This window comes from Rhea americana, unplaced genomic scaffold (assembly GCF_003343005.1).
Source record: "Rhea americana isolate MKP2758 unplaced genomic scaffold, rheAme1 scaffold_15, whole genome shotgun sequence".
Lineage (NCBI taxonomy): Eukaryota > Metazoa > Chordata > Aves > Rheiformes > Rheidae > Rhea > Rhea americana.
The window spans coordinates 325,604-342,055 of NW_028185594.1; the positions used below are offsets into that span (position 1 = coordinate 325,604).

Below are 16,452 nucleotides of genomic sequence, written 5' to 3' on the forward strand. Positions count from 1 at the left end.
CCTAAAATATATGAGAACTAAAAGTGGTTGAGATCAAGTCACAGAAAAATAATCTCTTGTTAAACTAGATTCTATTAATTTCTCTTTTCCAAGTGAGGGTTACATAGGCTGGGCCAGAGACCAGTTGCAAAGATGCAGCTTAGCAGCAAAGTGACTAAGCAATTCACTTCACAGACGCACAGGAATTGCCCAACTAAATCAAAGTCACAGTCCATCTAATCACCTCACTTTTTAATGTCACATCACTTGAAACAGTAACAAACACCCTTCCCTCTCCCTGCAGTAAGGATTTGGGGATAAAGTGCTTTAAACAATGTATTTGCCTAAGCTCRCTGTAGGGGCTTGTCCGTGCCTTGAAACGTAAGGGTCTTCATCGCTGATAGAAATTCTGTTTACTAGTATAATGCTATTTTTGTCATTGCCTAGGGAGTAGGCAAGCCCCCTTCTTTGGGCAGGGGCAGCTCCGTGCTCTTCCCAGCTGGTGGGGATGAGGACAGTGTTTGCCCTGGACAGCGGGGAGCTTCGAGAGATCCTGTGCTCTTGGCCAGACAAGGCGCTCTCAGTCATGCCAAGCCTAGCAGCGTTTAAAAGATGGTCTGGTCTTTGGGCCGTTCTTCTCCAAAGGAGAAGGAGGAGTATTTCCACCTGGTTTGTCTTCTTGGCTAACGCAGAGCGTTGAGCTTTATCATATCTGGGAACAACCAGAGTCAGGACTCCGCACTCCAGCTAGGAGCTCTTCGTGGCTGAGGGAAAAAAATCCCCTGCTACTCGCTCCACAGATCCACAACAGGATTTTCTTTTCTTTCACACATGGAAGGCTGAGAGTGATTCCATCCTGCCCTCCGTTTACTTACATGCTTTTGGAAGCTGTTCTCGTTGTGCCAGCATGGGACCTGCCAGGGGCAAGATGCCATATGGCAGTGGTGCAAACCAGAGCTCRTCAGCAGCCCGCTCTTCAAAAAACAACAGTTGAGGGGACCAGAGCTATCTCCTTGTGAAAAGAGACAGGTCCTTTGCTATGGAAAGCGGATGCTAAGCAGAGCTCTCCTGTTAGCTCTTGATCACTGCAAATATCAAAGGGAAAAAAGTCATTCATTCAACTCTTAGCAAGAGATCCGAATGCCTCCTAAGGAACTATCAAAGATATGCCCAGCCCTGGTCTTACAGAGAGAGTCATTCATCTGGCCTGCTGCATTTGGGGAACGCTCAGAGTGCTTCTAGTCCAATTGTCAGCAGGGACTTTCTAGCGTCAGGGACGGGATCCTTCTTTAGCACTTCTCTCAGTGACTTAAAAGCGGCAGCTCCCTGTTTAACTTCACAGCGCAGCAGAAAGCGGCAGTCTGAGCCGTCGGCTCCAGTCCTGCACACTCCCGCGGTCTCCCACGGCTCTTGTCCAGAATAGGAGCCACTCAAGCGCAGGGCTTCATGCACCAACAGTTTCCTCCGAGAGGAAGGCTTCAGGCTAGTTGAAATTGTCACAGCAGCCTTGGTGACAAGCAACCTTGAAGGGCATTCCTGGGAGGGCACCTCACACCTGGAATTAGACCAGAGGCTTTCACCAGCCTTGAGTTGGACAAGAGCTGGACCAGCAAGGCCGAGTAGCCAAGGGCATTTTGCYGGGGACACGGGGTGCTCAGGTACAATTCTCCACCTATGTATGACTTTTGTATGTCACCTTATCTCAGGGCCCCACTGGCAGAGCAGCAGATAAGAGTGTCTCTGCGGGGATGCTGTAAGATGTTGTGCACATAGAGGACTGCAAGTTACATCAGCTCAGCTCACCAAGTTGAAAAGTATACAAATGCCCTGGACAGATCCCATCTACTTAGTTAGACATTTACTAGCATCTCATGCAGCAATCTCACATGGAAGGTTAACAGATATTAACTTACATCAGTAGGCTGAACGGTGCCCCAAGGACAGCAAACAAATGGTAAACGATAAACAGGAATAAATCAGAACAGGAGCTGGACAGATGTTTATTACCAATCTCTATTTTAGCCAGTGCTTTAGAAGATACGGGTAAAGAACAGGCTAACAGATTCCTCAGGGAACCTGACAGCAGGTTATCTTGGTACGTACCAGCTACAGTCAAAAGGGTGACAGAAAAGGCGTGTGAAGAATGGAAGAGCAGTAGGAGAGAATCTAAAATCCAACCTGTAAAACGCAAGCTGAAAAAAATAGGAAGGACTCTAAGCACTGATACTCCATGAAAAGCAACAGCACAGAAAGCTATCTGTAGAGTTTGGAAAAGAAGGAAAGAGRGGGGAAGACTCCCTTTCAGGCCGTAACAACACCAAAGCTGAGCGCACAGTAACTCCTGAGCAGTAACCTGGGGCCTGAGGAGGGCAAAGAGAGGAAGCAGAATGAAAGCATTACGGAAAAAAMCGGCATGCGGATTACAATCTGTTCAACTGCTCGCATCCCACAGGAAATACCTACAGCCTCTTTGCTTTACTCACTTTAAACCAGTCTAGATGAAACAGGCAGAAGTGCAGGTCAAGGAACAACCCCACACTGTTCGCTGGGGAGGACAAAAGAACAGAAACAGAGCAGTCCAGTACCTACCTTTCAGCCCCAGGTCCTAGCCTCCGGGCCACGTCAAGGCGCAAGGCCACGTTCCCCCAGCCTTCAGCATCTCTGAGAACAGTCCCAGTCTGCACGGATGAGGCTCTCCCAGCTCCAGCACTGCGTGGTGGTAGCCTCACGGCAGGCTAAACCCRCAAAGAATTCGCATCGCTGCTGGATCTCTGGCAGTGACTGAAGATGCCCCTTTGAGCTGAACCTGAAGAGGAGGAGCAAAGGCAGGTGGCATTTAGAGAAGAAACTTGCTTTTGTTTGGCACATGCTAACTCCCCGCTGTTCCTGACACCACAGAGCWACATCAGCGTGTCACAAGTGTGGGATGCCAAACACAGGGGCTCACACTGGGCCTCTGAATCCCATCAGACCTGGCACTCCTTGTCCCAGGAAGCTCACAGGCCGCAAAGACCGTAGGAAAACGTGCCTCTCGTGCCAGTCTGAGAACATCTTTTCAGGCCTGCAGTTCCGGCCTAAGGCTGTTACACAAATAAATTCAGCAAGGCAAGGAAGTGGCAAGGAAGTCTCTCCATGGCATCTCATATGAGTCCCAAAGGAGTCTCCTTGCCTAAGCACATGTCCCTCACAGGAGAGGCTCTGCAGGAGCTCCCGAACACTCTCTCCTCCCTGCAGGCAATGAACCAGGAGAGATGTTCAGCCTCCAGCTGAGATTTGTGCACTGATCTAACACCAAGTTGAGGAAGGTCGGTAGAGAGCAGTGCATGTGCACATACCTGTGTACACACACACGTGCGTAAGACATGTTTGGCAAAGGCAACAGTGCTCTTTCCCACAGTGCCACATGACAAAAAAAGGCAGTCTACATTAAATAGCAAAAATTGCACATATTTAGCCCGCTGAAAAAGGGTGGTTTTACTCCCACTGGAGTAACACACTGAGAATACAACTGCAGTACACACAGACAGTTCTTCTCTGGACCTCATACCCTACAGGCAACTTGTCTCCACCTCAGGGAAATTATATGCCCACAGCCATGACAAATCCGCAGCAGAGCCAGGGACACCACCCTTATCTCTCTTCCAAGTCCATCTACRCACCCCTGTTACTGTTCGAGCGAAGGGAGCGAGTGCAGGGTTTGTTTTGTACCAGCTGAGATCAGAGCCACGACAGAGAAGCGTTTATTGTAAAACTGTGGACTGCCCCTTGCCAAAACTGAACAGATTTCATTAAATGGAACCAAGAAAAATGTCTTTGAAATGGTTACAGCAATTGCCAGCAAAAAACGTGTCTGGGCAGTTACTTTATTCCTCTCACTGTGCTCCAGATTTTCACTTTGTTTTTCTAATCAGAGTTCAAATCTGCTTAATGCAAATTGCGCACAATGGAGAACGGAAGTGGCTTCAGGCAAGATGTTTCCCAGATGCCTATGTGTGAACTCTGAATTGAACTCTCTGGCTTTGAGAACAAGCATGTCAAATTTGCAGGAATGAGTCTTTTACCTTTGAGAAAGCAATTTGACCTGTCTCTCTCACCCAAAAGCATGTGTCCAGAGCACTAAATCAGAGATTGCCTTGGACAAAAGACCCACTCCCTTCTCCCTGCAGAGAGAAGAGGATAATGGGTTAGAAGCATCTGGATAAAGCTACCTGCTAGCACCAAAAAAAAAAAAAAAAAAAAAAAAAAAAATAAAAAAAAAAAAAGGAAAAAGGAGGAGGGGAGGAGAAAGGGCTCAGCTCAGTTTGCAGCCCAGATTCTTATCAATTCATTAAGCAGCTGGCCATGTGCCAGGCTTTCATATCATTCCACAGAGCTTCTAATGAATTGCTAAAGTCAGGACTAAAAAAACAAAACAAAACAAAAACACCTTATCTTACCTGAGGAGGCAAAACATTTGGATGACATAAGACAACAGACYCCATATAGCTATGAACTGTATGTTTATTTGCAAAAGAGACTTATTTCTACATTAGAAGCCRACTTCTTGCAGCTTCAATCTCCGGCAGCAGCACAGAAAGATCTCATTTACAGATCATGCAATAATTGCTAAGCACAGATTGCAGGTCCTTCCCAATTTAACTGGTAATACTCCAGTTATTGCTGCTGGTGAGACTGTAACCAAAGAGGGACCACGACAGCCCACAGCAAACTCAGTGATGAAAGAGCCGAAGATTGGTGTGAATGAGAGTTATTCCCAGCTCGTTACAAGCTTCAATCACAACCTCGTCGGCAGCTGAGCCAGATGGGGCAGCGATGAACTGTACTCCACTCTGAACAAAGGACAAAGATAAGTGGAAGGATTAGAGGATGAAAAAACCCAAAATCCCCCTGCACAGGAGCTGGCAGCCCCAGTCTTTCATCAAATCCCACCATACTAAGTGCTGAACAAACAAAGGCCTCCATTGCCCAAAGCAATTCACTGGGGAGTTCCTCACAGGAGCAGTCAGTTCTCTCCACAGCTCAGCAATAAGAGTTCCTCTGGAAGCAGGAGGCCTTGTCTACCTCAGTACRCTTTTCATCCCTAATCACCAAAATGAGCAATGGCTGGATAATTACTGCTCCTATGAGAGCAGTRGCAACCAGAAACATCTCTCCCAGGATGTGCTATTTCAGACAGCGCTCTTAGTGCAGAGCCTTCCCCCAGCAGTCTACACAAAATTTAAACAAAAGCACAAGCTGTGCAGATGTTTCACTGGAGTTACCCTGATATCCTGGCCCTGSCATGACCTCACCCGTTTAGCTCTGTCAACGTTATCCCTAAAAGGGAAGAACGCATCGGAGCTGAGGGAGACAGCAGTCAGCTTGGCAATCCACTGCTTCTTCTCCGCTTCCGTTAGCTGTGCAGGCACCTCTTCAAACATYGCCTGCCACTTCACCAGGTCTTCATCCTGATGGAACAAAGAGAGCCAGCTCAGCCCCAAAGCAGAGGCTTCTCCAGCAGCATYCAAGGACAAGGTGACAGCACCCCTTCAACACCCAGCTCAGCTGTGCTTTCTGCTTCCACAGCTSGGAACTTCATACAAGGAATTTTAAAATCCCAAGTGATGGTGGGAACATGTAACTACAGCCTTTTTTTTTTTCTTTTCTTTTTTTCTTTTTGCATCCCTTTAACTCTGTCCTTCCCCTCCTCACCTCAGAGCTTGAGGATTTCTTTTTTTCCTTTAATTACAAGATGTTTGGGGCTTTGCCTGCCTGCAGTATGCTGCTCTGTAAATGCCAGCGTGCACACACACACGGGATCTGGTATATGACAACATATGACAAACAGCAGCTTGGTTTATGATTCACCTTCTGAAGCAGCCACTGCTCCAGTTCGTCTACCCTTAAACAAGTAACTGCACTCACAGAGATGATTCACTAGGTCCCCAACCCAGCTCTTGGCTTTCAATACTTAAAAAGGGCATACTATTTTCTTGTCTCACTACTGCTTGTAATGAGGAGGTCAGAGGGATTCTGAGAATTCAAAATGCCACAGGCAAACAGCAATGTACAAGAAAAGGACAGCTGGTATGATGAGGCATCAAAAGTTTAAACAGTAACTGTAACATTAACCCTTCCTTCGTACTAGAGAAACTGTCAGAAGAAACCATGCTGCACACAGAAGCGCAGAGCTGGTTTACCGCTCCTGGGTCAGAGGGTGCCGTGCCAGAGGGGCAAACCASGATGCTTTGCCACTGAATCTTTGAACGACCTTGGAGAAGTCACTATCCTGAGTCCAGGCCTCTTGCTCCCCAACTCTTTGGTCTCATCTATYATTTTCCCCAGACACAAAGCTCAAATCAGGCCTTTAAGTAGCACCTGAAGACTCAAATCTTGCATGTGCACTGAGCAATTCTGGCTCTGACAGCTTGACAGCCAACAAGAGGGCTTCTTGTAGATAATGTTTTTGTGCCATGGCTTTTTCAAGCCATGCTCAAAACACCTATACCCTGGTGTCTACAGCTTCCTGTTGGCTGGCAAGAGATCTTCAGCAGCACTCAGGGATAAACTCAAGGACTCGGATGGAGATAAAGGTGGCTGACAACCATTGTCCTAACACAGATCATTACCTTCAGAAAGGCTGACCAGCTCCAAAACTCTGACTAGACCAACTAACCARGCCTCTCTTGCCTCAAGTTCACTTACAAAGTTCAGGTGGTCTCCTCAGTGAGGAAYCAGAATGGAAATAACCCAGTATGGGTGGAGGAGTGGAGGGTACAAAATACTCATCTTATTCCAGAGGAAACCCTCCRACCAATTTTGAAGTGAGCTATGAAAGGACATGTTCTTTCTGAGGCTAGAAAAAAAAACGGCTGAAGTAGAAGAGAGAAGGCCCAGTATGAAGAGACGCTTCTAGCTTTGTTTGGCAGAAGCTGGACTCTTCAGGGAAGCTCTTCAGCCCTTACCTCACCAATGGTCCCAGTGACATACTGGTCAATAGCGTTGGAGATCTCTGCTCTCTTCACACCTGCTTTGAACTTCATGGATAGCACACGTGGGTGGTGCCGGAGCCACCAGTTGTTTGCCTTGTCACCAGCCAGACGCGTGCAGTGGATCCGGGACTGCTGGCCAGCTCCAATACCTATGACCTGAAGCGTGCACACAAAGCGYGGTCATGCCTTGCTGCATGCAGATCGTAAACAAAGCTTCATTCCAGCCAAGGAATTAGGAAAGACCTCCCAAAAATTAGCTGCTCCTCACTGAAGCACAGAAATTKCTCAGGTAATTTAGCAAGGGTGACTGCAAATACCTGTATTCTTAATCCTGTAGATCATTTATAGGGACAGCTCTCTGCACTTGTAACTTCCATTGGTCAGCTGAGCTGACAGTTGCATTCAGGACAGTGCACCCTCTCATCCATCCAAACAACATCAGAGTCCCAGCCATACTTGAGACAAATTTTAAACCTGAGGTTGATATATTATTTTGACTTTTGTTAAAAAAAAAAAAAAAAAAAGTCAGCTATAGAAACAAACACAGCTTGTAAGAGATGGTAAGCTGCCTACCTGGTCTTGGACTTTGGAAAGAGGTCTGAAGTCTGAGTCTGGGCCACCCAAACAGCATAATCCTTCCTGGCGGGCCTGGCACACACAGCTTGAACAGATCAGCTGTGATGTCTGGTGGATTATGGGGCAATTTGTCTGTCAAGGCTGATAAGAAAGTAAACCTACTGCTCGATCAGAAAGGCTGGCCAGTAGGCCCATCACATCACTTGAATTATCAAGGCCCTGGAGCTGCCAACACACTTCCTACTCTGCCATCTGCCAGAACATCTGCGATTTTAAAAATAGCTGCCTGCTAACCCCACCCTTTATTTAATAAGACTGATGCTTGATGTAAAACAGATCTATTGCTTCTGGGAGCAAGATCTGAAAAGTGATTTTTTTTTTTAACCCCCTAAGAAAGCTTCAATAAATATATGGTGTTTACTCTGCTTCCTTTTGCTTCTCTTTCCAACCACTTTCTTTGGAGTCYAGTTATCATCAAACACATTCAACCTTGGTCAATTTTTCCAATAACACTATAGATTAAAATATGTAGTGACTCTTTGGCCTCTGGTGGTCTGGTAACCCTGAAAGCCATTTGTCACAGTTCAATGCACAATGCAAACACACTCTTGCATTCACGTCTGGGCAAACTTGACCTGTGAACAGGCAACCCTTAGGTTCTGATATTGCTGAAAAATAAATGTAACTGGGGACATCTTGGTTACTGGACATTAGCAGAGCAAGAGAACTGGCAAGAGCTTTATCTTTCCCTCAGGAACCAGGAGAGTGAGTATTGTCAGGGTCACCTTATCATGCTTTCACACCCCAGAAAAYTCAAGGCAGGAGCTAATCCAAGGAATGCTGTGAGGTTTCTGCTATTAATCTTCATCTTGCAAACACGGTCTGTTTGAAGTTACAACTGGCAAGTGCAAGAGACTGAGCTGGGGTCTCTTGAACTCCAAACTGCCCCTCCTCAGCCTTACCTTTGCCATGACAGTATGCCACGCATGACTAAGGCACATAAAGGCTAAATCTAGCCATCACAGCTGTCAAACCTGGGCTGGTAACTTCTCTCCATGGCTTTCAGAGCTCATGGATCCTGCCTTCCRAAGAGAGCTCCTGCCATTTCAAACTAGAGATCTGTCAGGAAACAAAACTCTTTTCCATAATTTCCTCCTCCTCCTATGAAGCCACAGCTGAACTGTTCTCCAGACTCTGTTCGTGTGGGGGACTGCTCCAGGGACACTGCTGAGGCCAGCGATTTTGGCCTGTTCTCAGAGTTTCCAGCTCAGCTAGACTGCAACAGATGGTAAAGCTATAAGTCAAAGGCTGCCCTCAAATGAATGAATCATTTGTCTTCTCATTCATCAAGACACAGTGACTTCACCTCTTACCAGAATCATAAAACATGCTGCTAGATACTCTTCCCCCAAGGAGCAAATTAAAGATTTGGGCAGTTATTTAATATTATCTGCTCAGCTATAACTGAACAGCTATCAGTGCTTAATAAACTACAGGGGCATRTATTAATATTATTGTAAATACTAAATAGATAATAAGTTTCTAGTGGCTTCGTGACACCTTCTCCCCACATAAAATTCTGATATYGTACCTCTGTTCTCATATCTGCCCTGTTTAACCTTCAAAGTTGCAGGGGACCTTGCATCTCAAGGGACCTCACTACCAGCCGGGGGAAGTGCACAGTCTCATCTGCAAAGCTTTTTCCTTTYTCCCTGGATAGACAACAGCCCTTAAGAGTGTTTAATGACAGATGGTTGCCCCATGCATTGCACATCATTAATTGTCATCCAGCTCTTGGAGGGGTCCTAGCAAGCTAGGTTAGGYTAAGGCAGAAGTTCTTAGCTAGCGATGCTGGTGGAAGAGCGTATTGGACAGACTGCAGATAGCAGAGCCAAAACACTACGAGAGCTTAAGTTTCAAAGAAATATGATGTAATGTGCCAGAAATGCAATTTCCTCTRACCATTTCCAGACAGAATGGCATCTTATCTTCATCTAGTATGTTTTGAGCTGTCATCTTGCACTAATGTGACACAACTAGCCAGTTTGCTGCAAGTCCTGGCCTTCATCTGGCAAGRAAAAGGGTAGTAGAGAAAGTTTTTCCACACCAGTGCAGCACAGTGCCCACACATAGGCACACAGCCTTTTTATGGGCATACACATTAGAAATCAAGTTCTCCTACCTGCTAGCTTCTAATCACCCTTCAAAAAAATAATGTTTCTCCTATTCTCTATGAGCTGATTAAAAYACTATTTCGTGACCTGAATTTTGTCAGAAGATGGTTAACCTGAACTTTGGCTCATACTCAAAAATTCAAAAATGGCAAAAATTTTGTCCTTTAGATAACAAATGTCCAGTCTCTGTAGGGTCTTCASTAGTATCCTCAAATCTGCAAAGATGTTATCTGCAACCCATGGAACAGTGTTCTTAYATTGGCCTAACAGGCAAGAGAAAAACAACAGCTGCTTCTCTGTGCCTCCTTCTGATGAGTCCACATTGTTCTAAAAGGCAGGTCATAACGAGAGTCAGGGAGGAACAGGGAGGAACGTGCTGATAACATGCACTTCACRGGAAAGCGAGGATTTAGAGAAAGCTAAATCATTTTTTGTAGAAAAATATTTGCTTCTGTGCAGCTCTGCTGTGGAAGATTTCTTCAGTCTAGACTGGATTTTCTGGTGCAAAGATTACAGGACTTTCCTTGGAGAGTTCAACAGGTTAAGCTTCTGCATAATATAAACCATAGACTTGTACATAGAAGTCCCTACTCTGTTGCCTGTCTAAATGTACCTATCCCTCCCTGTCTTCCTCACTTTGTTTCTCTCTGCASTTCATCTCCTCCTTCCCCAAATGTTGACTTTCTTCTACACCAAAACACAGTTGAAAACTCAAAATCCTCCACAAGAAAACATGCCACCCTCCCCATTTTCTGCCCATGACTATATAAAAAAATAATTATTTTCTTTCAGAGTTTACTGGAAATCCAAAAGTGATTAAGCACAGCCTATTAAGGCTCAAGTGAAAGGAGGCAGTAATGCAGGGTGTGTTGAAAATCAATTCACRAACAGGCTTGTTGAGTAAAAAATTGATAATTTTTTGACCGAAACATTTCAGCTCACAGGAGAGATCAACATTCCCCCATAGCCGGAACACTGTGCGAAAGCATGGAGTGGATGAGATGGATAATACCCAAAGGATCCTCACAAAAATGATCCAGACTAGCCTGGATTTACTCAGATTTACTCTGAGTAATAACTGAAAACAGAAGCCTTGAATACATTTGGAATTATAAAGCCCCAAAAGGGACTTTGCAAATGGAAAGACAAATAATAGCAATAACTGACAAATGTCTGCAGCATTAGAGGAAAATAGTAAGGTAAATTTTATCCTCATATGCAGAGGAAAAAAAAAAAGAGAAAAGATCTTAAACTGTTAATTTCAATTTAAAGCACGATGGTATCATTACAGAAACTGTAAATCAACATGTTATACATTTCAGCTTCCCTGTGCTGAAAAGCAGACAAAACAAGTGAAAGTGTTTATTGCAATTAGTGGCAGCTGGCTTCCTGCAAATTAAGTGATACTTAAGTTCATAAATGCTTCCTCCCACTCCATCCTTTCCTAGGACTTTTTAAACACAGAGAACCAGCCCTGGCTGGAATAGCAGATCCAACTCATGATCCCAACGAGAGACCAAGCTGTCAAAAAAGTTCTGGATCTCTTACATACAACTTCACTAAGCAGCAGGGGCAGTGTGAGGGTGAAATACCCCTTGGAAAACCAAACGCAATGGAATTGAAGGAATGCAGGATTTCCCAGGCTTGGCCTCCATAATAACCCGAACACATCACGCACTGGAAATAAGTTTTAATTGTAACAAGCTGGAAATCTCTTTCCTTGCCTGTTTCTAACCTGTACTGGTTCTGATTTGCAACCAAATGTCCCAGTATCCTGATGTTTCTGGTGCCTTGGTAAGCAGTTTTACCAGTAGTTAGTTCTTCACCACACCACCAAGAASMACCTGATGTAATCAATATCTTAATYAGACAGGTTTCCACCAGACCTGGCATCATCCTCCATCCTTCTCTTAAGGACAATTGTCTTGATGCTTAACAGTCTCATGAGGCATTTCAGACATTCTGAAGCTAGAAAAGAGCTTCTGTCCAAGCTCCTACATCATTACCTATAGCGCCACGCTCGGCTATTTTTAGGTGGTAATCAATCTCTTYAGAAAGACATTAAGCTTTGATTTAAAGGCCTAAGAACGGATTCACCACCTCCTTGAGTAAGTGATTGCAATGGCTGCTGATCTTTACTGCTCAAGAAAGACACTTTTCTCAGTGCAGGATATGGGACCTTTGATTCTGGCCTTTCCTGTCACATATACAACAAGCCAAGATGACACACACACATTTATGTTCAATCAAAACATACCCCTGTGAATAAGCAAAACATCATTGTAGCCAGGCTAGTTAGATCCTTACCTAGCCACACTGCTTTTCACCCCCTCATGTCTTATCCCTTCCATATGGTACATGCATTACCACACACATTTCAGGAACAGCTGCAGAACCACATTAAGTCCAGACTTACAAAAAGCACTAGSGAAATTGCCGCTACATTAATGGTAAAGGAGTAGCAAAGATAGTGACATCTTTGTTCTAGGGCTACGAGAATTAATGCTCTTGTGGACAGAAAACCATGTAAAAGCAAGAGGAAGAAAACAAAGGAAGAAAACAAAGCAGAGGAAAATAAAAGCCGGTTCTCCAGAGACACAGCTTTTAAGAACTATATAGCACACAACCCCRGAAAATACTGTGAGTGCTGCAATGTTTGCAGGTTCACAATCCGACACATGTAGATGAGTACCACAGCGAGCAGAACAGCGCTGCAGTCCATTCACTGTCCCTACCTGGAAGGTACACTGTTTACTCCATTTTGCTGCATTATGATGCAAAAAAGTTCAAGATTATCAAAAACACTCTTTCATTTTCTTTTGTAGAATCTTACTTTACAGAAAATAACCCAGTTCTGTGGAAAAACTGCCACGGAGAGCTGAGGACCAGCTAAGCAACAGCATCACAAGAGTGAGCCAYTGGGCAAAAACATACTTTTTAGTACATTTATAATGACTTTTGAATAATTGATTTAAATTGAACACCCATTTGAACCATTGACCATTTGAAAAGAAAGGATTTTTTTTTTTTTAAAAAAAATAAGATTTATATCTCACCTACATATTTTCTAATGCCTTTAAATTCCAACATCTATCATAAGCTCTAAAAAAAAAAATCAGAAAGTACAGAAGATTTCTAATATCCCAAAGAGGGTGCAGGTGTAAATGAAGAGGACAACACACCTCATCTTGCTTATATAAAAAATAAAAACAATAAAACAAAACTAAGAACCATGTGCACAGTCAAAATCCAGTTTTGAAAGCTATTGTGACATCCTAAGGCCCTCAAAAAGAAAAAAAGGAAAGAATAGTTGAAAAAAAATTCAAGGTATAAGAATTTCTGCAACTTCCTCCTTTAAATGGACAATCCCCTCATTATCRTGACAAACAAAAAACAAACATGAAAGGATCACTGAGTTTGGGTTTTGAGGGAGAATCTTAAGAGAAACACAGGTTCATCCACTGCTCTGCATAGCTTTGCCTACGGCAGTTTGTTCCTAACTGCTTAATGGCTTCCTGCATGCTAAGTGGTTTTAAACCTGGTGCCTGACAAAAGCACACTTTGACCAGCTTGGCTGCGAGAGCAGAACTCCCCAGAGGTGTCGGATTTGGTTACCTGCCCATCCTTGGCATAGCAAACTGAATTGGACTGGGTGTATTTGACAGCRATGCTGGCAACAATCAGGTCTCGGACAGCAGACTCCGGCAGCTGAAACAACACAAACCATTGTCAACAGCCCACTTTGACAGCCAGGACTTAGGATGGTTTGCAATTGGCCAGTGACTGGCAAACCTTCAAAACCATCAGAAGCTATGCTTCCCACAGCAAGGGGAAAACAAGCTAAAGATACCCTMCTTTGTTCAATTCCTAACAAATTTTGTTTAGATTAAAAAATTACAAATGACTGGTTTGGCAGCTAATGTCATCTGCTTGTAGGGACAAGACTCGATCTTATCAAGTCATGACAGCTCTATCGATGGGCCTAATCRTGCAAATTCTCCTGTATTTTCTGTCTTTCATCAGAAATGCTAATAGGCAAAAAGTTAAGTAGATGCTTAGGTATGCAGAAGACTACAACGGCAGTAATATCTACAGTTTCTACATCATGTATTATTTTAAGTGTATTCCATTACTAATCTGTAAAAATAGTTTTCATTACCACAATGTCTGAACTTATTCTGAGCCCAAGACTAATAACAGGCTCATTAACAGCTGCTTTTTAAATGAAAACAAGATTCAAGACTAAAAAGTAACCGATAACTTTCTGATGATGTGAACTCTTAAAGGGTGAGCAACATCAGTAAAGCCAGAGTTTATACAACACATTGTAAACCAAAGGGAGAATTAAACAATGAGTCAGAATGAGATCACATTAGAGCCTTAGCACATGGCTTTCTAACCATAAGAAATTAAACAAGGTAGTTTCCTATTTATATGGAATACAAATATTTTGGTAGTCAAGAGATAAAAGGAGAAGGTTCAGCTCATCTTATTTATGTGAAGAATCAGAACAAAGGCGAATTACCCCGATTTGCCCAAATATATTTGGGGCAGAGAGTTTGCTACATTATTTTGCTGAAAGCCAATTTAAGTTCATTAAAACGTTTCAAGAGCTCTTAAAATAGAACAGTGCTAACTTCCTTGATGAAGGCATGCCAGCTCAGTCCAATCTTTATGMTCATATACCAGGCTTTTGACACTCACGTTTTTATTTTTTGTAACGATATTCTTGAACAATGACCGGTCGATGACTGCATTGTTCCTCTTCTGCAKGAGATGCAATCCATAGAGGGTTCGAATTTCATTGTCATCTGGCTCATAATCAGGATCCATCTAAAAGCCAACAGAGAGGCCAATAACAGACCTCTTCAAAGCCAACATCCAGTAACAGTTTAGGTTAAAAAAAAAATTCTAAGGAATCCAAAAGTAGTAAACTGTTAAGAGGAAGCAATGCCAGATCATCAAAAGTAATTAGAATTAATTGGAGCAGCAAGGTCTCAACAGTACAAAGGGACATTTAGAGGCTGGAGAGAGGTAATGCAGTTTGGATGCTTATACACACCAATGTCCACCTTGTGAGACACACACACACACACCTAGTCTTCCACAGAAAGGTAGAAATCTTCTGAGTTGCTTCATATGTGCCTCAAGGTACAGTTCCCACCTCTCCCCCCCTCCCCCCCCCCACCAACATAAAAGAAAGCAGTGAATATAATCATTTCCAGAGATGCATTCTCTTGGGGCTCATCTCCATACAAGCACACAATACAGTTAATTTGTGTTAATATAAGGGGCAAATTTAAAGAGGAATTGTTACACTATCTTAAAGGTCTCTGCATATGCATAGGTTTATTTATAATTAATGTAGCCCCAGTTCAGTTTAAGACATGAAGTAAGCCAGATCAAATTACCGCTACTAATTCTAAGTAGGAGCGTACATATACTTTACAGGGTTTACCTGATCTACTGATGTTTGCTCAGCTCAACTTTCCTTAGCAACCCTGTGCAGACAGGCCCTAAAGCTAAAGGCTTAACCAATACAACCTCATCCTTGCAAAGCTAATTGAATTCAGGAGGTAATCAGCTGCCAGGATTGTCTGAAATTTCATCCTTGTTTGCCTGAAGCACCTGAGCCATCTTCTACAGCTCCCTTGGTAGTAACACTAAAATTGCAACCTCAACTAAGCCTTGGGTTTTCTTTCTGTTATGCAATACTCAAGCTCTTTACTCATTTGTCTCCCAGAGTGAAGCTGTTTGGCTGCTCTGATAATATATTATCAGCCATGTTCACACAAACTGGATGATTCTGAAGTCTCAATAAGCAGTGGGGGAGCTAGGAAGGCAACTGGACACTTATTTGACATCTTAATACTCTTTGACAAGCATTATGATTATGGAGTGGAAAGGTGCRATATCCCTGGGTCCAAACTATGCCTGTGCTGCTATCTTCATCACTGACTCCACAGAGGATTGTCCTGCAAACACCACATGCACAGGCAAGACTTCCCTAGTGATGTACTTCACACGACTTCTCACCTCCGAGACTAATGACAGCACTGAGGCAATACATCTTGGATGACAAAAATTCAAGGAAGAAAAAACACACGAGAAAGCTAGCAGAGAGTGAAGAAACAGCCCAGAAACACTGTTTCCCTGAAGTACTATTGCTATTCCACATACTTGGTCACTTGAAATCTACATCACTTTGAAAGTCAAGGAAGGTATTATGGAAACACTTCACTTTAGGATTTAAGGTTCAACGTGGTCATGACACTGCTGGTGGAATTACAGCTCACGCAAGGGCTGCCAAAGACCAGGAAACACTTTCATGCACTGTGGATGGGCTTGGATCAGCCCCGCAGCTATCTGGATATTAACATCTGTGGAAAGCAGATACGCATTGAGCAGCAGAGGGTTACAGTAGAGCAGGAACACGAACCTGAAGGACGCAGTAACTGCCATTCTTCTTTTTGGCAAGGATTTTGAGAGCTTCCTCCTCATAGCCAGGAGCTACCACACCATCAGATACCTGCAACACACACAGATCTCAGCTTGCACAGGTCAAAAAGAACAGAAGAGCTAATACTGAAAACTCCACCTGCCATCTCCAGAATGGCATTTAAAGGCCACTTCTCAGGGATCTATGTACACCATACAATAGCAATGGCATTAGTATAGTGTTGGCTCCAGACCCTGAAACAGAAAAAAACAGAGCTCCATCCAGGCCGAATTATTAAAAAAAAAAAAAAAAA

At 43.7% G+C, this 16,452-nt stretch overlaps 1 protein-coding gene and 1 long non-coding RNA gene across 2 annotated transcripts in view; both read right to left on the reverse strand.

Annotated features, from left to right (window-relative positions):
• Positions 1-216: 216 nt before the first annotated feature.
• On the reverse strand, positions 217-2,973 carry LOC146598901 (uncharacterized). The gene is made up of 2 exons (XR_014895126.1): positions 2,569-2,973; positions 217-1,534 (listed from the first exon to the last, which is right to left on the reverse strand). It is a non-coding gene; the product is annotated as an uncharacterized LOC146598901 (long non-coding RNA).
• Positions 2,974-4,461: 1,488 nt separating this feature from the next.
• The window catches only part of ATIC (5-aminoimidazole-4-carboxamide ribonucleotide formyltransferase/IMP cyclohydrolase), a 27,160-nt gene continuing 15,169 nt past the window's right edge, over positions 4,462-16,452 (reverse strand). The window contains exons 11-16 of the mRNA XM_085299319.1: positions 16,140-16,229; positions 14,405-14,533; positions 13,316-13,408; positions 6,924-7,106; positions 5,271-5,426; positions 4,462-4,808 (exon numbers count right to left, since the gene is read on the reverse strand). Coding sequence (XP_085155445.1) covers positions 4,689-4,808; positions 5,271-5,426; positions 6,924-7,106; positions 13,316-13,408; positions 14,405-14,533; positions 16,140-16,229 — 771 coding nt within the window. The 3' untranslated portion in view covers positions 4,462-4,688. The remainder of the gene's footprint in view (positions 4,809-5,270; positions 5,427-6,923; positions 7,107-13,315; positions 13,409-14,404; positions 14,534-16,139; positions 16,230-16,452) is intronic.